General features: G+C 38.6%; 3 protein-coding genes across 7 annotated transcripts in view; 2 read left to right on the top strand and 1 right to left on the bottom strand.

Annotated features, from left to right (window-relative positions):
- Positions 1–19: 19 nt before the first annotated feature.
- LOC123693723 lies at positions 20–1,514 on the top strand. The gene is made up of 2 exons (XM_045638920.1): positions 20–146; positions 238–1,514. Exons 1-2 carry the CDS (start codon positions 20–22, stop codon positions 1,512–1,514), a joined length of 1,404 nt encoding a protein of 467 aa, XP_045494876.1.
- Positions 1,515–2,886: 1,372 nt separating this feature from the next.
- The window catches only part of LOC123694057 (lysosomal-trafficking regulator), a 68,515-nt gene continuing 48,905 nt past the window's right edge, over positions 2,887–22,496 (bottom strand). For both annotated transcript variants that reach the window (XM_045639354.1, XM_045639355.1), the window contains 15 exons: positions 22,208–22,398; positions 21,556–21,699; positions 21,057–21,319; positions 16,479–16,579; positions 15,815–16,076; positions 15,376–15,523; positions 14,881–15,021; positions 14,230–14,444; positions 13,755–13,910; positions 13,156–13,342; positions 12,675–12,853; positions 11,691–11,920; positions 11,074–11,369; positions 4,409–4,643; positions 2,887–4,023 (listed from right to left, as the gene is read on the bottom strand). In XM_045639354.1, the coding sequence (XP_045495310.1) occupies positions 3,891–4,023; positions 4,409–4,643; positions 11,074–11,369; positions 11,691–11,920; positions 12,675–12,853; positions 13,156–13,342; positions 13,755–13,910; positions 14,230–14,444; positions 14,881–15,021; positions 15,376–15,523; positions 15,815–16,076; positions 16,479–16,579; positions 21,057–21,319; positions 21,556–21,699; positions 22,208–22,398 (2,881 nt within the window). In that variant the 3' untranslated portion in view covers positions 2,887–3,890. The remainder of the gene's footprint in view (positions 4,024–4,408; positions 4,644–11,073; positions 11,370–11,690; positions 11,921–12,674; positions 12,854–13,155; positions 13,343–13,754; positions 13,911–14,229; positions 14,445–14,880; positions 15,022–15,375; positions 15,524–15,814; positions 16,077–16,478; positions 16,580–21,056; positions 21,320–21,555; positions 21,700–22,207; positions 22,399–22,496) is intronic.
- Positions 16,914–20,871, top strand: LOC123694058 (zinc finger MYM-type protein 1-like). 4 transcript variants are annotated; one of them, XM_045639356.1, is made up of 2 exons: positions 16,914–17,375; positions 18,134–20,871. In XM_045639356.1, the coding sequence occupies exon 2, from the start codon at positions 18,151–18,153 to the stop codon at positions 20,707–20,709; it is 2,559 nt and encodes an 852-aa protein (XP_045495312.1). In that variant the 5' UTR covers positions 16,914–17,375; positions 18,134–18,150; the 3' UTR covers positions 20,710–20,871. The 4 variants fall into 4 exon arrangements, 2 of the variants coding, with proteins under 2 accessions (XP_045495312.1, XP_045495313.1); XR_006751763.1 differs by lacking the exon at positions 16,914–17,375 and having other exon boundaries at positions 17,989–20,759; positions 20,831–20,866; XR_006751762.1 differs by lacking the exon at positions 16,914–17,375 and having other exon boundaries at positions 17,989–20,759; positions 20,814–20,851.

The following is a 22,496-nucleotide window of genomic DNA, read 5'->3' as shown; positions in this document are numbered from 1 at the left end:
TTATTTTTATTATAGAGTAATGGCGGATAATGAGACCCGTTTAAGTTTGACTCGACCGACGCCTCTTGATATTATTGCTTTCATTCCATACGCATGTTACCAAATGGAGGCCCAATTCGAAGTCAGAGTGTTAACACGCATTAAGAGTAAGTTTCTTTTAGTATTTAAAAATTAAAAACTATGAATATATAAGATGCAAATAAAAGAGGAATATCAAAATAAATACATATTTTTCAGAGGAGTATGTGAGTGTATCTGAGAAGAATAAAAAAACAAAACGTGAAAGATCTATCATGCAATACACGTCGACCGCGCGCATGTCTCAAGAAAAGGAAAAAACGGAGTCACAGTTAGCGTTCGGCGTCACCGACCAAAGCCAGCTGGTGCTGATCACCGCGATCTGCGACAGCGCCGGCCATCTTGTCGAACTGCTGTTCCAGCGTACCTCAGTGCCTCAACTGCTCCTGGAAGTCATAGGCTTTTGTCTTCCATATCAGCCATATTTGAACAGAATCACGATACGCTGGGGAGCTATTGATGGTTACAGCATCTATGAGATAACGAAACATTTGCGACAGTCCCAAATAACAGAAATATGCCTAGACGATTCTCCGGTTGCGCACTACAATCAATATTTGCTCCTCGAGTATCAAACTAACTTAAAGTGCTTGAGTCTTGAAAGGTGCGGTTTGGTCGATAGAGATTGTATTCGTATCGCTGCTCAATTAGTGTACCCACAGCCCGCATCTCGTACCCTGCGCGTCTTGTCGCTGGCTTCAAATACTATAACCAACGATGGCGCCATTGCTTTAGGTTCAATGCTACGCAGCAACCGACAGTTGCGATTTCTTAACTTATCTGGAAACCAAATTTCAGACAGTGGAGCGGCAGCCATCTTCAGTAGTTTGATGGAATTTCCTATGACTTATGATGAAATTGTATCAAAAAGAGCACGAAGTATAGAATATTTAAACAGACAAAAAGAAGTTTATATTAAATGCTATAAGGAGCTGCTCAATACTCCCGTCGCAAAATCATTGGACGATCGTGGCAGTGGAAAGAAGAGGAGCGTTCGCCCTAAGCGGCAGAGCACTACAGCTCTCACCACTAATTCTGAACCACTCGCTCCCTCGGACAATATTGCTGCTAAAGCAAAAAAAATGACATTTGATCTCATTGGACCGAACAACGAAACATTTTGTGCGAGAGACACTATACGCAAAGATTCTTACTTATATTCTATCGGCAATTTGAGTCTCTCTTACCTTAATATGTCCTATAATAACCTGGGACATGAAAGTCTAGTAAAACTATTAAAGGTGATCCGATACCAAGAGAGTTTAAAATGCAAAACAGATGAAGTTGGATTGGTCCGAGTTATGGTGGAGGGAAATCCGATGCCAAGTAGGAGTTGTGAACTGGAAGCCATACAAGACTTCACTTACTGCATCGGGATGAGTGGAACACAAGTTAAATGTGAAAAGCTCAAACCTATGAAACTTGGTAGAAGATAGGTCAAGTTTTTAATTTGTTTAAATAGTTTTTATGTGATGGTACTTTTATAAGAATATCATGTGCTAAATTATGCTATTTCTGTATTCCCTATAATAATTATAGGTATGAATAATATCATGTATTACTTTCTATTTCATAATTTATATTAAATTACGAAATGAGTAAATAATTTGCGTTTTATTTAGCCTCTACTTGTTTTGAGAGTCATGCACGTACATTCTGTACGTTTTTTGTATTTGTGTGTACTGTGTATGATTAGATCTGGCATGAATATTTAAAATTTCTTATTGCACGCCTCATAAGCGAAGCTTTGAGGTGGGTACTACTGTCTCTTCGCGCAAAACATCTGATTTTTCAAACTTAAAATGTCTTTATGTATCATACATTGCACTTGTAAGATAATACATACACACACATATTAAGAAAAAACACTATTTTTAACATTCATGATATTTTTGATGTCATTTTTGTTATTTAAACTAGTTAAAAAACAGTTTAAAAAAGTTGTTGTTGGACGTCCGTGTGTCTGTATGTGCGGAGGATTTTCTTAACACGATAGCGACCGAAATACTTTACTAATCGAGTCTTTTTTTTCTCTTACGCTTGAGTATGCTCAGGAATAGAACCCTTTCATTTTTCAGGGTCTGATTCGATGTGGTTTAATTGTTATTAAATAAACAAAAAAAAATATCGACTGTTCTCCATAATTTTAGTATATCTATATATATTCTTTATTTTAATTTTTATTTTTTTTATATTTATAGTGTACTCAAAATTCACCATTATAAACTCGATTCTTTATACTATAAGCCAAGGTTTAAAAAAATAAGTTGGTAGTCAGTCCCTTAAACCTGCGCAGTTTCACATCTAGGTGGGGCCACAAGAAAAATAGCTCAATTATTACGGTACCGTTTTCTTTACTTTTCCAACTGTTTTATTTTATTTCTTTTTTATATTTATAGTGTACTCTTTATAAATAATTAATTTTATTGCAAAGGATGAGATTATGAGGCGTGCACTTTTGGATTTTCCAAACTATTTACTACCTGCACTTATACCAATGATAAAATTTAAGTGTCTCAAATAACCGTTTTTTACCAAATGCATATATATAATATTGTATACATACGGTACATAGTATAATATTATATTTTTGTCAATTTGGACCAATTTTTATGCAATTTTTTGAGAGATATACACACAAAATTTCATAAAAATTGTAGTAGTGGGTAGGTTTGAGAATCGGCCAAGTTTATGTTTCACAACCCTAAGTAATAAGCGTGTCCTGCCAGAACGTTTTCCGGGCCAACTAGTAAATTATATTGTTAATTAATAAGAACCTTAGAGGATGAAAAATAAAACACCATAATATTATTTTCACGTTTTTATTTATCTTTAACAATCATTCCAACTGTAAACAACCTTAATGATATACATAGCACACTTATATTGCTGCCAGTTACAAAGTCTTTTAGACAATAATTTTAGGAGTAATTATCATTTATTAAAGTATACAATATAATTTAAATTTAAGGATGTAAATTACTACAAAACAATTCATTTCAATATACGGAACTTTTTTCTAAAAATAATCTACATTGTGTCTTGTAAATACTGAATTTTTTAAAACATTATAATGATTTTATTGAGCAATAAAATAGTGGAATGTTCTAAAATTACTTCATTTTACGTATATTAATGCCTCTGTATTAAAATATAAAATTTAATCTAAATTATGTACAGATTCACAATAAAACTTTAATCTATTATTCATTATAAATTATTATACATAAATATGTTTTCAGGAAGACTCCATACGCTTATTGCTTTTATACATAGGCAAGGAATTAGAGTATCTTATATCTAAGCATCCATTCTAACTTACATATACATCCGATGAGTCGACTGGTTTAATATCATTTGTTAAAATAATAAAATTTCTTCACATTTGGCATCTATGATGTACATAATATTTTATTTTGTTCTGCTCATGTCATAAAGCTGCCATTTTTTGTTTCTATATGTATGTGAGACCACATTGTGTTGAATTCAAAATGTTGTGTCAATATGTAAAATGATTTCAATTGTGTTTATTATAGGCATTAGTGTATTGTATCCCATTACTTTGAGAAAATCGTAAATTATTAATTATAGAAACGGTTGGGGATAGATAGGGGGAGAGAAGTTTGTTTTGGTGCTGTAAGTGTAGGTGGTATGTGTGGTGGATTTATAGTGTTATGTTTTAGTGAGTGTGTGAGTTCTGTGTGTTTGTGTATTTGTCTGTTTGTGGGTGTGTGGTAGAGTTATAGTGTTGTGTTTTGGTGAGTGAGTGAGTTCTGTGTATTTATTTGTGTGTCTGTGTGTGTGTGTGTGTATTAAAGCAGCGCATGCGCAGGCAGTATGCGCAGAGGCGCGGGTCTCGCGGCGGGCTCGGTGCTCTCCCACGCGGCCACCGTGCCGTCCGCGTAGCTAGCGAATAGGATCTCGTTGTCGTGGCTGTATGTTATGCTGCAAATATATAAAATTTGTAAATAAAATGGAATCATGGAATTCAGCAAATTATTAGGAAGTGGGACGAGAGTAAAATGTTTTAATTGGCAAACCCTGAATAACAATAAATTTGTGAATAACATAAATACGCTGGATCGATGCGATTAGAATTTAATAGCGTGCACTAAGTCGGCACTAAGCAAGAGGCCGATTTCGAATAGACCTGCATTCTCACTACGCGTCCACATAAGATGAGCACATCAGAATTAGTAGTAAAAAGGCTTGAATTTAAAAGTTGGATTCACCAGAACATATCCCAAATTGGACACACTTCAACGAGTTATAAGTAATTGGGAAGAAAGCTTAGTTAATTAAAAATTATAATAATTAAAGAATGAATTACCATAGAGTGTCCCGGGGCGTGTCTTCGTTGGTTGCGGGTGTGGCGGGGGTGAGGGGCGGTGCGGGTGCGGGCGCGGGGTGCGGCGGCGGCAGGTGGGCCAGTGGGCGCAGGTCCCACGCGGAGTACAGCCGCACGCCGCCCGAGCGCAGGCCCACGCCCACGCAGTTCACGCTCGTGCCCTCCGCGCAGCCCGAGTACGTCACGCACCGCACTGTCTCCGCTACTTTTACGCTGCCTGTATAAAAAACAATTGTTAGCGATCGACGTAACGTCGTTGTAATACAAGTATGTTTAGGAAAATAATTTAGTGTGTAAGACGGATAAGACCGCACAGTGCTCAATACGAGCAAGTCAGTAAGTACGGTAACCAATGACGAACGAGTATTACGTAGTCGTTATCTCGCTATAGTGTAGAATTGTTAATTTTGTTTATTTTGTTTAAATAGTACGTTTTTGAAATTATTAAATTGTAGTTTATTTGTAATAGTAAATTAATCGTTTGATATCGTATCGATAAATAAATAATTTGGTTAAGAATACATTATTGTCGATAAGTATAATATTGTTATGTAGCTTTGTTATCTGGGTACATTAATTGTAAAATTATTAAAATAAATAAAGCAGTAATATTTGGAAATTGTAAAGATTAAAGATGACAAGAAATAATGAATAATGCCTTATTTAGGACTTTCACCGCTTATTTCTTGTTGCCGTATTTGTAAAATGTTACGAACAATAAATACCGAATAGTTGCACAGTAGTTCTCACTTTAACAGTCATGAAGCATTATGTTTGTAAATAGATTATTATGTTATAGTCGATATAGATTAGCATAATTATAATCGCATGTCTTAATTGTAAGTTAGGCTATTAATGGTATTTTAGCTTATTTCTTTATTTTTTGGTATTTTTGTATTCAATTTGTTATGACTATGTACATGTTGGTATAATATGTTATGTTATGTAAACTTCTCACATATTACGGTGATGACTTAAAAGATGACGTTGTTGGTTTACTCTTGAAATAATTGTTAATATTTTGCATTATGTATAAAACGTAGTTGTGTTTAGTAAAATCTTTACGAAATATTACGTTAGCGCAGCATATGAGGCTACATTACATGTGTGAGCATTGTGCTATGCATGCGCTTTTAGAAGCAGTTTATTTAATAACGAGGAAATATTATGGAAATGTTAATTATACTTCAAAATAGAGCATTTTGTTATTTGTTAATTTTGATAATTGGTCATGTGTAAATTAAAGAGAATAAGTAGTTTACTTGAATTAAGGAAAAGTGTGTTACAAATTATGCGCAAGTTTGGTAGTAACCTTTGAATTTGTATATGTTTATAATTATTTTATAAGACAAATTGTATGCCATTGTAAAGGTATTTTTGGTTGTTTTATATAATAATTGTTTGTATTATCATATGTTGGAATTTAATAAAGTTACGAGCAAGAAAAGGGCTGGTAGATAATACACGTAACGTACGATTTGATCGGAGAGCATCGGCTCTCCGTGCGGTAAAACTTCGCCTCGATGACCCCTCCGTCGAGCGTAGGTAAATAGAGTCAAGTGAAGTAAAGCTCAGTCAAGCTCTCGCAGTCAACGGAACACAACGCTCTCTACGCACGGAATTGAAGATCTCACCAGCCCTTGAAAGCTCTACATTGAAGAAGTAACGCTGACTTTTATTTCGCTACGTTATTATAGCGAAGCCCGCGTGCTTCGCTCGCGGAATAAATCCCTCGCGTCTACATACGGGCTGTGACGGCACACCGCGTTTTCCACGGACGCTAGCAGAAGCGTCGGGAGTGGACGTGAACCAGCTACGAAGGCGTTCACTCAGTGTGTATAGTCACACACGTAGCGTATCGGCCGTGTATAAACATTCGCGTGACCTGCGTACGGGCACGCTCATGCTGCGCCTACCGCCGCGATATACACGGTCGCATATATTGTATCCACGCTACAACATTTTTGGTTCTTCGAGCCGAATTCTGCATAGAACATTTTTGGTGCATTCGAGCCGGATTCTGCATTACAATTTGGTTAAATACAGGCCAGATACTGTATTTTATGGTCCTTCGATTGAAAAGGAAAACGCGTGAAAATGCCAATTACGAGATCGCAGAAGAATACTCCACAAGGTCGTCAGATGTCAAGCAAAGAGGATGATAGTCGGTCCTTACAAACGCCGACTAATATTGCTATGACGACAGACACATTGAACATACAACAGACTGCCGAGAACAAGGAAGAGACCTCTGCGCGCTATTACAGGGCGATAAGTGAAAAAGCGAGGTCCGTACGCTCCATAGAGTCAGCTGCACGAAGACGACGTTTGGAAGCTGAGCAGGAAGTGCTACAGCGGGAATATGAAGTAGCACAAGCAGCTGCACGTCTATCGCGTGTTAGATTGGAAATTGCACAATGCGATGAAGAAATTGATGACTCTACGATTGATGACAACGAATTTACGACGGAGTGCTGTGAAAATACGAAAAAGACAGCGGTATTGGATGGAGAGCGCGCTGCCAACTTATGTTCGCTTGACATAAAAAATGAAAATGTTACATCAAAATTCATCGAAGTGCAAACATTGGCGGATGCATTAAAAGAAGTTATATGCACAAAAAATAACACGGCGGCGACGCAACCAAATTATATGCACGAATTGCCGTTCTTTGTCGGCAGTAGTGATGAATGGATTGCATTCAAAACAGTTTATGAGGATACAGCCCCATTGTTTAATGATGTACAAAACATGGCGCGATTACGCAGAGCAATAAAGGGTCGTGCACGTGAAGCAATAAAAAGCTTGCTTTATTCAGCCGCTAAGCCGAATGACGTCATCGACTCGCTCAGACGCCGCTACGGTAGAACAGACGCTTTAGTTCTAGCTGAGTTAGACAAACTACAAGCATTGAGAAGAATAACCGATGATCCACGTGATGTATGTATGTTTGCGAGCCAAATTAATAATAGTGTGGCTGCTATTAAGGGCCTTAAGCGACCCGAGTACTTGCTTGCGCCACACATTGTGAAACTAATACTAGAAAAACTACCACAATCGTTTCTATATCGGTGGTATGACTACATCGGCGACGAAGAACATAGTGTGTCCGATATAACACGTGTTTCACAGTGGTTGAATCGGGAAGCAGATAGATGTGGATCTCATGTGAGTCTTGGTGAAACAAACAATTGGAGAACAAATCGGAAGAATGTGTATTATAGTGAAGGAAACAATGTTACGAATGAACATACGGCAAATTATAGTGTCAGTGAAAGTAAGGACACGTGCCTTCACTGCAAGAAAGACCACGTGTTAAGTGAGTGCCCACAATTTATGAAATTATCCACACATGAACGTTGGGATGTGGTAAAAAAGAATCGTGTGTGCTTCAATTGTTTAAAAGGAAAACATAGAAAGGAAAATTGTAGAAAACCACCTTGTAAAAAATGTAAACGGTGGCATCACTCGCTTTTGCATGTAGATTACGCCGTGCAAGAGCGAGACAGCGATAATGTGCCTTGCGAACCAATAACGAATGCAGTAAATAACGTGTGTGCAACAAATATGTCACGAGCTTACTTGAAAATGGTTGAAGTACAAGTTTTTGGGCCAAAGGGCTCTGAAAAGATCATGGCTTTATTAGACGAAGGGTCTACAGTGACGTTGCTAGACTCATCATTAGCAAATCGTATTGGCGCTAGTGGTGTAAAAACAGAACTTGTGTTACAAACAGTGGGTGGAAAAAACATTGTAAATAGTCAATCTGTAGTGTTGAACTTAAAATTAAAAGGTGTACATAGTGACAAAGTGCGACAAATAAACCAAGTGTGTACAGTGGACAATTTAAAACTAGCCCCGCAGTTTCTTATCAAAGAACGTATCGAACAGTATCGCCATCTACGTGAGTTTGCTGAACAACTTTATTACGAGGCTAAAGCGCCTTTGTTACTAATCGGGCAAGATAATTGGAGACTCATGGAGTCTAAACAAATACGAAAAGGAAGAACAGGACAACCGGTGGCATCACGAACAGCGCTAGGTTGGGTGCTTCATGGAATTGATAGAAATAACACGAGGTCAGTAAATGTTGTGAATACCTGTTTCTATGCAAATCCAGGCAATGTAAAGCCTAATTTTATAAAGCAAAGCCTAAAAATAACACGAGGCCTACAAGTGAAAGATTATGCACTTACAACGCATAATAATACTTGCAATATGAAATTAATTAATAGAAAATATGAACATGTGACGAGAAAGGGCCGATATAAAAGTTACGGTAATTGTTCTAACATGTCTCCTACAAAGGCATTTAGACAAAGAGTGCCCTCTCAATATAATATGAAACAAAAGCCGAATGTTCACTATGGTGAAATTATTAATCGTCGAGTACACTGGCCCCCCAAACAACGTGGGAATTGGAAATATAGAAAATTTGATCCTGATGGGATAACAATCTACAACAACTTGAGTGGAATATCATCGATCGCTAATCACAGAGGTTAGTGCTATGCACGAGGGGGAGGATGTTAGCGATCGACGTAACGTCGTTGTAATACAAGTATGTTTAGGAAAATAATTTAGTGTGTAAGACGGATAAGACCGCACAGTGCTCAATACGAGCAAGTCAGTAAGTACGGTAACCAATGACGAACGAGTATTACGTAGTCGTTATCTCGCTATAGTGTAGAATTGTTAATTTTGTTTATTTTGTTTAAATAGTACGTTTTTGAAATTATTAAATTGTAGTTTATTTGTAATAGTAAATTAATCGTTTGATATCGTATCGATAAATAAATAATTTGGTTAAGGATACATTATTGTCGATAAGTATAATATTGTTATGTAGCTTTGTTATCTGGGTACATTAATTGTAAAATTATTAAAATAAATAAAGCAGTAATATTTGGAAATTGTAAAGATTAAAGATGACAAGAAATAATGAATAATGCCTTATTTAGGACTTTCACCGCTTATTTCTTGTTGCCGTATTTGTAAAATGTTACGAACAATAAATACCGAATAGTTGCACAGTAGTTCTCACTTTAACAGTCATGAAGCATTATGTTTGTAAATAGATTATTATGTTATAGTCGATATAGATTAGCATAATTATAATCGCATGTCTTAATTGTAAGTTAGGCTATTAATGGTATTTTAGCTTATTTCTTTATTTTTTGGTATTTTTGTATTCAATTTGTTATGACTATGTACATGTTGGTATAATATGTTATGTTATGTAAACTTCTCACATATTACGGTGATGACTTAAAAGATGACGTTGTTGGTTTACTCTTGAAATAATTGTTAATATTTTGCATTATGTATAAAACGTAGTTGTGTTTAGTAAAATCTTTACGAAATATTACGTTAGCGCAGCATATGAGGCTACATTACATGTGTGAGCATTGTGCTATGCATGCGCTTTTAGAAGCAGTTTATTTAATAACGAGGAAATATTATGGAAATGTTAATTATACTTCAAAATAGAGCATTTTGTTATTTGTTAATTTTGATAATTGGTCATGTGTAAATTAAAGAGAATAAGTAGTTTACTTGAATTAAGGAAAAGTGTGTTACAAATTATGCGCAAGTTTGGTAGTAACCTTTGAATTTGTATATGTTTATAATTATTTTATAAGACAAATTGTATGCCATTGTAAAGGTATTTTTGGTTGTTTTATATAATAATTGTTTGTATTATCATATGTTGGAATTTAATAAAGTTACGAGCAAGAAAAGGGCTGGTAGATAATACACGTAACGTACGATTTGATCGGAGAGCATCGGCTCTCCGTGCGGTAAAACTTCGCCTCGATGACCCCTCCGTCGAGCGTAGGTAAATAGAGTCAAGTGAAGTAAAGCTCAGTCAAGCTCTCGCAGTCAACGGAACACAACGCTCTCTACGCACGGAATTGAAGATCTCACCAGCCCTTGAAAGCTCTACATTGAAGAAGTAACGCTGACTTTTATTTCGCTACGTTATTATAGCGAAGCCCGCGTGCTTCGCTCGCGGAATAAATCCCTCGCGTCTACATACGGGCTGTGACGGCACACCGCGTTTTCCACGGACGCTAGCAGAAGCGTCGGGAGTGGACGTGAACCAGCTACGAAGGCGTTCACTCAGTGTGTATAGTCACACACGTAGCGTATCGGCCGTGTATAAACATTCGCGTGACCTGCGTACGGGCACGCTCATGCTGCGCCTACCGCCGCGATATACACGGTCGCATATATTGTATCCACGCTACAACAACAATAATTAAAACATTTTTATGCTGTCAGAATTTTTTCTATATAAAAAGAGCGTGTGTGGCGAGCAGCAAAGTTATCATCGTCTTACTCCATGACCTGACGGTATTATCATGACGCGACCTTGAAATTTTACTTTCAACGCGCTTAAAGAAGTTTCACTTCAAAAAATGAATCGTTAAATCTACTGCTAAGCGTAAAAATCGAAAATGGGCCGACAAAATCGGCTTTCTTTTTAAAAGTTTTTGTTACACAAGGACATATTTGTTTTTTTTTATGGAGAAAAGAACAAGAATAAGGGTCAATATAGGGAGATAGAGTGAGAGAATATCGTTTGTTAGGGCAGCTACTTACTTATTTATTTTTAATAAAAAAAATATCAAATTGTTACTTACCAACAAACCGTCCATTAACAGTGTGCACCCGTATCAACGACTTGTATTTATACGTGTCATCGTTTTCATAGTCAAGTGCGTCGCTGTCTGCGGGCGTGTCTGCGTGTGCGTCCGTGTGTCCGTTGTTACGCACATCGCTGTGTGCGTGCGTGTTGAGCACGTCACTGTGTGCGTGCGTGTTGTCTGTGTGCGAGTGCGGCTCGTGCACACTCGCCACGTCGCTCAGTGTGGGGCTGATGGCCACTAGGCTCACGCGTAACATGTCTCGGTTAGGTAGCGTTCGGATGTATGTCAATCTGTCAAATTGTAATTGTAAAGAGGCATTATTAATGAAGTAAATAGTAAAAGAATGATGTTATCAGCGGGGAGGTGTAACAATAGGTAAAATATGCAACTTAGATAATAAGAAAACGAAACTATCGACATTCTCACAATTCTAATTAAAAATGATAATATATTTAAACTATAAAATGTTATGAAGACGTTTACAGGTTAAGAAGAGAACTGTATCATTTAAATCATCTTATATTAATTACCCATAAACTATATAAAAATATTGAGTACAAGTTTCAATTCAAGAAGAGAGAAGAATATAGACAAAGCAAGTGTATACTGACTCGTGCAGATCCCATAGCACGATGAGGCCATCGGTGCTGGCGGTGGCGAGCAGCGAGGCGGGCGGCGCGGCGGCCACGTGCGCGAGCGGCGCGCAGTGCGCGTGCAGGCGGCGCGTGCGCACGCGCAGCACGCCCGCGCGGCTCTCGGCGCGCAGCACCGCCACGCCGCCGCCCGCCAGCCCCAGCGCCAGCCCCCAGCGCCCCGCCTGCCACGTGCACACGCACCTTATCTGACAACACACACAAACGAGATTCAATTTCTATTGAGGATTATACATGAAAAAAAGTGGTTGTCCGTAAAGTCGGTTTACTGACGATAGTTGAACGTGACAACGTCTTAAGGCCGATTGTACTTCTTTGTCGCTCGTTCCGCGCTCTCGCTTGCACATGGAACGCCTCAGAGCAAGGTAACGCCGCATGGGTCATGTTATTTCGTGCGTGCAGCCGGCTCGAATTATAATTATTATAAGACGTTGTCACGTCACACGATCGAATTATAAGACGTTGTCACGTCAAAAATATACGCATGTAAAGGCAAGAAATAATGATACAATTAGATTTTTCATCATTACAGGTGATAATCTACTTTTTATTATCGTACCAGCTCCCACGACACAAGTTATTTTAGTGTGGGAGCTATAGTTAATGCTCATAATGTGTTATAAGCTACAACAAATTCCAATCTTGTTAAATTTGTGTTGTTATTGTGTTTTTAAAATAATAAATTTTTCATTTTTCATTTTCAATTGGTAAAACTATGTTATGACGATTCAAAAGTGGTTCTAAAAGAAATCTTATTGAATGAATAAATGTTTTTGTTTGAATTTAAAATTGTTGAATATTTTTAGGTTTATTAAAAATTGTACGAACAATATTTGTTAAAAATACGAATGTTGAGGTAGCGTAAGAGCATTTCTATTGCTCTTTGGGCCATAACAAAAATTTTATACAAAAGTATATGACTTAATTTGTTTACTTAGTTACCTGTTCAGTTGGAGGTGTTTGGAACAGTATATCCGGGGGCAGATCTCGTCGTCGTCGCAGTCTGACTGCTCCGTCTCCGTGCCCCCACGTCACCAGTCCTACGCTGGGACTCGTTGCGTTGGATGTTGTATTTGCTCCCTTTGCCCCTGCTGCGCCCGATCCAGTCGCTATCGGTTCATCTGAAATAAGAATGTTTCTTATTGGATGATAAAAAATATTAAAAATATAAAATGCAAAGGTTACGTACCTTGCAAAAAGACAAACTTTCAAAGAAGATAATTCTACAGCTGTATTTAAAATTTGTAACTCGATAACTAGAAAATTTAATAAAAACAGATTTACTTAAAATTGCATTTAATTTTTTTTTTTACTTAAAGAAGACCAGAGCTACCAGGGCGGTCATTGCGGATTGTTGGAGATTGTCGGGGTGTTCTACAGTGCTTTAAATCAAAGGAACAAAATAATAAGTAAATCAACATACCGTGCACAGGCATGAGCGCAGAATGTTGCGCGCAGACGGCCACAGCCCGCGCGTTGGGCAGGGCCAGCAGCGCGTGCGCAGACGCGTGCGTGCGGCGCAGCGCCACGCGCGCGGGCGGCCGCGCCGGCGACCCGCAGTAGCGCCCCCAGCGCACGCCCACCGCGCCCGCGTACACCGACGTGCCCAGCTGGTGCAGACATATCAATTAATTAAATGAATAATAAAATAATTAAATTAAAAATATGAATGAATTTGACTGGCCGGTTGAATTGGTTGGTAGTGACCCTGCCTTCCAAGCCAGAGGTCGTGGATTCGATTCCCACCCGGGGCAAATATTTGCGTGATGAACATAGATGCTTGCTCTGTGTCTGGGTGTTAATTATCTATAGAAGTATTTATTTAAAATTATATATGTATGTTTATCAACTATATACTAGCTTTCCACCCGTTTCGCCCGCACAGTCAAAGAAAAACCCGCATAATTCCTGTTCCCGTGGGATTTCCGGGATAAAACTGAAATTTGAAGTAAATCCATGTAAGTACTTTTTGAGTTTAGCCCTACGCGCGCCCATCGGCCGCACCCCGTGTGCCGTGTGTACCTGCGTGTGGTGCGCGGGCGCGAGGTCGGGCGCGCGGTGCGGGTGCGGCGCGCGCAGCAGCTGGCGCGGCGCCTGCCCGTACGTGCGCACCATTGCTTCTGCCGCCGTGCGGTCCACCTCGTCCTCGAGCGCCGCCGGGTCGAACCCGTAGTATGTCTGTCAAATTAACACTCATTTTAACACAAAATCACATCTATTTTTACTTAAACTAAAAAATATTTCAGATTTTGGTAAGGCGTTTGATAAAGTAGATCAAGCGATCCTCTTAATAAAATAACATCAAAAGCTGTATTTCATGAATGGTATGCTTTAGTATTATCCAATGCTACATTTACTAACAATATAATTAAAAAATCGAACGTTAATACTTATAAATCGCTGTAGTTACTTCGGGTGTACCCCAAGGCTCATATTTGGGACCTATTTTTTATCTCTATCGGAAACTAGCGGCACACGAGCGTGGTGCGGTACTCACGCAGGCCGGGAACACGTTGAGCGCGTCGACGGCGGGCTGGCCGGTCTGCTTGTAGCCGAACACGAGGTCGAGCCAGTGCGGCAGGCGCTCCGCCACGAGCGGCGCCTCCAGCGCCTGGCGGTGCAGCAGCGTGAACAGCCGCGCGTCCGCCGCCCAGCGCGGCAGCTGCACGCTGTCCACGCGCAGCCCGCACTGCCGCACGCCCAGCTCCAGCCCTGCACACACGCACACACACACACACGTAAACATTACAATTTATAGGCACGAAATAATAAAGTGTGTATTTTTATACATTAATGATGGCAAATAGATATCTTGATTAATTTCAATAACAGACAAGTATATAAGGGATTTAAAAGCAAAATAGTCAGATTAAATAAATTAGCAATAACAACAAAGAGCGTCTTAAGTTATAATTCAAGTCATCTCGACTCCGCTCTTGCAATTTGGTCCTTCGAGACGGAATTCTCATTTATGCTTAAAACTAGGATATTTCTGCAGCTACGCTAAGTGATATAAGCTTCCTCAAACCATATATCTAATTACACTTCAATAATTTATAATACTAATAATAATAGGACAAAATAACTGGACACATGTTATTATGCTTACAATGTACATACAATAAGGAAAATTCTCACTGTCCCTTACCTTCGTTATTATAAAACAGCTCGGGCAGATAGTACAGCTCCGGTATGAGCTCCTTGACGTCGGTCGGCGAGTCGTTGGTGATGAGCCGCCACGTGGTCGCCAGCGAGTGGAACGTGCGGTCCGGCATGTCGAAGTTGTTGTCTGGACAAAATATTATCTTTAATATTACCTATTCACATGTTTTACATTATTTCAGTCCTGAGCAGTCTTTAAATCATCTTTGATATAACCATTAATTATGGAGATTAGATGATGAGAAAAGATGATGATTAGCAATTTGTCGTGTAATTTTTATGGAAGTTTATCACGTTACTAACATACAAAATTGAAGTTTTGAGTTATGACTTTTTTGAAAATCTTGGAAGCTTTACGAATTTTTGCAAAAATAAAAAAATCGACAGATGGCAGCAGCTACAAAAAGTAGCTACCACATTTAGAAGTTTTTTTTTGATACTATAAATCCTCTTAATCCGTTTTAATTTTTTATCCTCTAACCTTGATAATTAAGGAACTGTTCCGTAAAGGGCGGCACTCTCACTAAATAGTGAAGTACACCGCCTGAGTTTGAGTAAAGTGATGCGTAGTGGTGCGGCTGTCGCGATAGTAGCGGACTGCAACCTGTACGACGCGCTGCTTTAAGGTCCTAGATGATAAACAAATAAGGAATTTGAGAAAAAGTGTTTCGGGCCACAATTAAAAAGATGCATTTACTTAAAAAAAGCATGTATGCCCGTGCCAGAAGCGGAACTTCTTTCGCAAAATTTGTATAATACTAGATAGTTCATAATTATTAGATTCCTAATTAATATAGAAGAGCATTAGATATTTGAATTTTTATCAAAATAATCATAAAAACTATTTTAAAACATGATTAGTATTAAAAGCTCAAAACATGAAAATCTACTAAAATAGAGTGATAGTCTACTAAACTCACATTATACGTATTGATATAGTGCTGTTCCCTATTTTTATTCTGCACCGCCATGGGCTTGCTCAGGTCCCGGAAGGACGCCGGGTCCGTAAGGTCCAGGATCTTGGACGTGTAGTCCGCGAGCACGAAGGGCATCACCGGGTACTGCATCAGGTCGTTGTAGGAGCGACCCGCGAGACCGTTGAGGATCATGAGGTACTCCCAGTTTGTGATTTGTCCGTTGCGCCATTGGTTCATCGCTTCTGTTAGGCTTTCGGGTTCAGTTCTGTGAGCGTTTGATTAACGTTAGAAGTAGTTTAAGTTAACGTATTTTAGTTGGAACGTTTGTAGCTTGTGACGACATTTGACTTGTTCGAACTTGAATACTTAAAACATTACAGTTTTTATCACGCATTTCAGAGTTAATAATAAGTATTTTTTTACCTGTTTGTTAAAACGGATGGATCAAATGACGTCACAAGTGACAGATATTCAGAACTAAAATACTTTAACCATTTCAGAATTTTCCCCACGTATATTAGAGTTTAAAAAATGTTTAATTTTATGAAATATAATTAATAAATTTTTCATCTGTTTTAACTTCCAACGTTTTAACTTCTTTATTAGGAAACACATCATTTATCAATAGATTGCAGGAAAAGTTACTAACGTGTAAATAAATACGTACTTGATGTGCGGGTGTAACCTTGCCAGTTGCGTGAGGAACGCGGTGCGGTCGGCCGGCGTCTCGAACGCGAGGAGGTATGCGTGAGACGGTCGGACAAACACCTGGCGGTAGTTAAAGATATTAGAGTTTTTGCAAGTAAATAAAATCTTAAATTATTGAACCGACATTGTTTTTTTTAGAATAAAACATTCAATAGGTTTAAAAATTTCTATCTTCTCTATAATGTCAATAACTATAGATCTACGTAACAATAGTGCTGTATACAGTATGTTTATCTAAACGAGTGCACACACGCAGTTTATCTGTGCGTATGCATGTTTGTGTGCGTGCGTGTGCGTGTCTGTTATGCGTGTGAGTGTGTGTAACACGTATGTGTGCGTACGTATGCGTGTGAGTGTGTGTAACACGTATGTGTGCGTCAGTGGCGTAGCTAAGGGGGGGCGGCGGGGGCGGCCCGCCCCGGGTGTCACCCGTTTAGGGGTGACACCCGAGCCCGACTATGACCATCAGTTATAGTTCTTTCTATTTATAAAAAATCGTAAATCTGCGGCAGAGAGCATAACCGCCACTAATAAAATTATCTAGGTAACTATAATATCGTACCACGAACATAATAATTGATATTAAAAAAAAACAATGTGCACAGTGTCAATCGATCAGGGATTCCCCCAAAATTTAATACCCCGTTCGCGCATAACCAACGCTAGTCAGGGGATTCCCTCGATATAGCGCTCGTCACTTGTATTGTGGATTGGGCTTCTTTTGTTTCCGACCGCATTCATTTCAATATTCGCTTACGTGAACGTGTGAAAGTCTAGTGCAAAGTGTTTGTTAATTATTAGATATTATAAACAACATTTTTTGTATAAAAGTCGATTCTTGAAGAAAATAAACAAGGTAAGTGAATTATTTTTGTTATTACAGGTAATACTTACATTTTTTATCCATTTAGTTTCTAATAGCAGTATCTTAGATTATTTTGAAAAACCCTTCAATTTTATTCTCTTTTAATTACTGTGTATTTTAAACTATATTATTGAGACGTCCTAAATGATAAATAGGTACCTAAAGAAGGTATTTCAGACGGATTGCAATAATATTTTTTTGTTTAGCCTGGGCAAGTATTACTTATCTACTAAAGGTATTTATTTATTAAAATAGGTTTTAAAGACTTTGCTGGTGTAAAAAGATTTTACTTATATTTCTACACGTTTTACGATATTACTTTAGGTAATAATGTTTAATTGTAAATAATATTCTTATTTATTATTAACTTACTTAATATTTTCCTATCTAATAGCAATGGGATTTGTTTACAAAAACGGAATACATTAAGTTTAGATTTTTGATTGAAAGTTATCATAATCATATCATACAACTTCGCGTACGTTGATTTTGCTCCGAGATGAGCAGCTCGAGCACTCGTGGCACGGATATCACAATTAACGGTGGAGTTTTTAACTAATATTTTTCTAATAATACTTAAAACATATTTACACCCAGACGCAGGATTGTTAGGTAATATAAATTAACAATCCTGCGTCTGGGAAAAATATATTTCACAAAGCTAGTTACGTAACGTGTAGGTGTTTATTTACTGTTATAATTAGTTTATAAAATCAACGTTTCACTTACTAACTAAAAATATTTTTTAGAATACCCAGAACGAAATATGCCTCGGGGAATTCATACTTCGAAAAGACAAAGCGGGTTTCAACAGAGAAAAGCCAAAAAGGCTAAAATGGATGAAATTCAGAGCATGTCCGGTTCTCTTTTCAAATATGTCACAAAAGCAGATAGCGGCCAAAGTTCAAGTAAAGTACCCGAGTCTCCTGCTGACGAAAGTAATGATTCACATCTTGGAGACTCACATTCAGATAGCAACATCGACAATACAGAATCAATGAAGACGACCCAGGACCTTGACGGAATCAAAATAAATAATGAAAATGACGCCGTTAATGCTACTTTCGGAGATAGCATTAGCTTTGAAGAATCAGTTCAACACTTGAGAGATGTTTCACATTGGAGTTTACCGGTACCTGATAATGTTCGCATTGACATAATAAAAAAGGGCAGTGAACATTTCCAGAACAAAGAAGGACCGTTTCCTACTGTATCTCGTCATGGTTCAAAGATTAAAGGTGATTCTCGTCATCTTTCACAGGAATGGTTTTATAAACCGATGCCTAGTGGTGAAAAAATTCTACGATCATGGATGGTATTTTCTCCTATATCAAATAACCTGTACTGTTTTTGCTGTCGTTTATTTGCTGTCAGTAACATACAAACAACATTTACAACTGGATTTCAGAAGTGGTGGAAACTAAATCCTAAAGTATTGGACCATGAAACTTCATGTGAACATTTAGAAAATTTCGAAAAGTGGAAAACTTTGGAAATGAGATTAAAATCTCACACCACAATAGATGATGCAGCCTTGCAATTAATGAATACGGAAAAACAGAAGTGGAAAAATCTTTTATCTCGATTATTAGATATAACATTGTTTTTGGCTAAACAAAACCTAGCATTTCGTGGACATGATGAAACCAAAGGGTCGTCTAATAAAGGTAATTTCTTAGAACTAGTTAAACTGCTGTCAAAGTATGATGCAGTACTCAAAGAACATATACTATATTTGGAGCAGGAAAAATCACCTAAAGTAACATATTTATCGCCAGAAATACAAAATGAGTTCATAAATGTTTTAGCTAATCATGTAAAATGTCAGCTTGTAAACGAAATTAAATCGGCAAAATATTTCGGTATCATGTTTGATAGCACACCTGACGTTTCACATGTTGATCAAATGTCTGAAGTGATTCGTTATGTAAAAATTAATAATAGAAAAGTAGAAGTCAAAGAAGTATTCTTAGGATTCTTTCCTTTACATGGAAAAAAAGCAGCTGACTTAAGCGCTGAAATACTAAAGAAGCTTGAAAACGATGGCTTAGATATTATGATGTGTCGTTCTCAAGGTTATGATAATGCTGCAGTTATGAGTGGTATACACGGAGGAGTACAAGCTATTATAAAAGAAAAAAACAATAAAGCAATTTTTATTGGTTGTATAGATCATTCAATTAATTTATGCGGCCAACATTCGTTCGCACAAAATGTGACTTGTGTTACATTTTTCGGAGCAGTGGAAACAATATTTAACTTTTTTTCAACTTCCACAAGTCGTTGGGAAGTGCTCCTCAATCACAGCAAAGCATCTGTTAAAAGACTTTCGACAACGCGATGGAGTGCTCATTACGGTGCAGTAAAAGTATTGGCTGAAAATTTTGATGGGATAATATCTGCAATTGAGGAACTATGTGACCAAGACGTAAATTTAGAAACTAGAGGTGCTGCACAAAATCTTATGCCTGCTGTGTGCAATTTCTCATTTCTTTGTTTTCTTTTCTTTTGGAATGATGTGCTAAGGGAAGTGAACAATGCTCAGATCGCATTACAAAGTAAAGGTTTATGTGTTGATGAAATAATCATAAAACTAGAAGCACTTCGTCTATTCATTGGAGAGAAACGGTTGCATCTAGCAGAAGAGGCAATAGATTTTGCTGTACAAAAATCGGAAAAATACAACATTTCGATGGAACGACGAATTCGTCGCAAGAAACGCATGCCCGGTGAGTTAGCGTCGTCCACCGAGGCTGGACTTACACTTAGAGCGGAACTTCAAAAGGACATGTTAGAATGCATTGACAGATTCAATATTGAACTCGAAACAAGAGTAAAGTCCATTAAAGACGTAGCTTCATTGTTTGAGGTTGTGCAGTCAAAGACCTTGCTTTCGGCAAACACTGAACAGTTAAAATTAGCTATATCAAAATTTACTAACCTTTACGATGAAGTATCAGAAACAGAACTCCTTTTAGAAATACCAAGATTGAGAAGACATTTAAAAGCGGCTAATATTACTGTCTCTAATTGGGTGATACTGGACTTTTTGAAATTTATTGTGGAATGGGATTTTACAGAATCTCTTCCGAATCTAACGGTAGCACTAAAGTTATTTATAACAATATGTGCATCAGTAGCTTCATGTGAGAGAAGTTTCAGCAAATTAAAATTAATTAAAAATTATTTGCGGTCTACAATGACCGAAACCAGATTAAACAATCTTGGTATTTTAACGATAGAACATGAAGCAACACAAAATATAAATTTTGAAGACGTGATTTCGGAGTTCGCTAGTGTCAAAGCTAGAAGGAAGAAATTTTAATTTTTAACAAACTAAATTTGTTTTACATAATAAACAAATATTTGTAATAGGTACTCATATTTTAATAAAACGTAAATGATTATAACTTTTTTTTATTTTAACAGTTTCGATTGAGTTTTAGGGTGACACCTATAAAATCCGCCCCGGGTGCCACCTATGCTAGCTACGCCACTGGTGTGCGTGTGTGTGCGTGTCTGTTATACGTGTGAGTGTGTGTAACACGTATGTGTGCGTGTCTGTTATACGTGTGAGTGTGTGTAACACGTATGTGTGCGTACGTATGCGTGTGAGTGTGTGTAATTGCGTGCGTGTCGCCTGCATGTCTGTGCGTGTGTGTTGGTGCGCACCTCGACGGCGCGCTCCTGCAGGCACCAGCGGCGCGTGGCGGCGGCGTACACGCTGTGCGCGGGCCAGGCGAGGCCGTCGCCCGCGTCGGGCACGAAGTGGATGGCGCGGTCGGTGAGCAGCAGCTCGCCCCCCTCCTCGGCCGCCACGCCCACGCGCAGCGCGCGCGCCATGTGCGCCACCGCCTCGCCGCGCTGCAGCCGCGCGCCGCGCCACGTGCCGCCGCCCAGCACCGACTGCAGCGGGGGCGGGTACTTGGCGTTCTCTATAACACAATATTTATTATATGAAAACATGTTAAAAATAAAATAAAACAATATGGTTCATGTCAAACTGATGTCCGTAAAGACAACGAACTAAATCACATTTGTAACATTTTTGAAGTGAAATTTCTTTAAACGCGTTGAGAGTAAAATTTCAAGGTCGCATCATAACAATTCCATCACATCATGGAGTAAGGCGACGATTAAGGTATCTTTATCTTTGATTTTTTTTACTCACCGGACTTGTATCGGTGCGCGGGCTGCAGCTTGTCGGGCGGCAGGCGCAGGTGCGCGCGCCGCAGCCGCAGCCGCACGCGGCCCGGCCCCTCCGCGCCGTCCAGCGCCCACGCCTGCGGGTAGCCGCGCGCGCGGTGCCACACGCCTGCCAGTATTATGTTACAAGTGGTAGACTCGAAGGACCACAATTTTTAAACATACAAAAAATTTAAATTACAAAAATTGATTGTTTGTAAAGTAGGTTTACGATCGAGATGTTTACGTGATAACGTCTTATGATGAGATGAGACGCTCGAGATGAGACGGGAGATCGGTCCGTCTCTCTCTCGTTATACCTGCGATCGCGAGGTTTTGATGTGACACAAGTTTCTGAACATGTCACCCGACTAAAACGATTTTAAAGACGTTATCACGTCAAAAAGTATGAGATGGAGGCTCGAAGGACCAAAATTAAAAAAATAACCAAAAAATTAACAACATTTAAAAAAAGTGATTCGTACCAGCTCTATATTCACGAAATGCATTTTACCAATCAACTCATGCAACGCTAAAATTAAAACGACAGTTAAAATTGTACGAAAGAAAACAAAACACAAAAAAAAAAAAACAATTATTGCATTCTGTACTATTTTGTATTACTAGTTAAGTCTTACCTCGCTCATGAGTATGCGCATCGATGGTGCGTGCCCACCGCGTGTGCGCACGCGCCATGCGGGCGTGTGTATCCCGCAGGTGGTCGAGGAACGCTTTGCGCTCAGCGTTCTGCGCGTCGACTACACGCCGTGTCGCCGCCATTGCTGTCTCGCACACGCGGGTAGCGAGTGTTGAACGACTGAACACTGCCCTGAAGTCAAGTGAACGTGTGAATTTCATTAATTTTAGTGAAAGATAATAAACTGAAATATAATTACACATAGAGAAGATAAGTAGCTTTTTGTAGCA

This window comes from Colias croceus, chromosome 8 (genome assembly GCF_905220415.1).
Source record: "Colias croceus chromosome 8, ilColCroc2.1".
NCBI classification, from domain to species: domain Eukaryota; kingdom Metazoa; phylum Arthropoda; class Insecta; order Lepidoptera; family Pieridae; genus Colias; species Colias croceus.
This window is presented reverse-complemented; position numbering and strand designations above follow the sequence as displayed.

What these genes read in the sequence shown, in the direction of transcription:
- LOC123694058 (XM_045639356.1), top strand. Translation starts at nt 18,151, where the DNA reads ATGCCTCGGGGAATTCATACTTCGAAAAGACAAAGCGGGTTTCAACAG.
- LOC123693723 (XM_045638920.1), top strand. Translation starts at nt 20, where the DNA reads ATGGCGGATAATGAGACCCGTTTAAGTTTGACTCGACCGACGCCTCTT. An exon ending in AGTGTTAACACGCATTAAGA is followed by an intron (nt 147 to 237) that starts GTAAGTTTCTTT and finishes CATATTTTTCAG; the next exon opens with AGGAGTATGTGAGTGTATCT.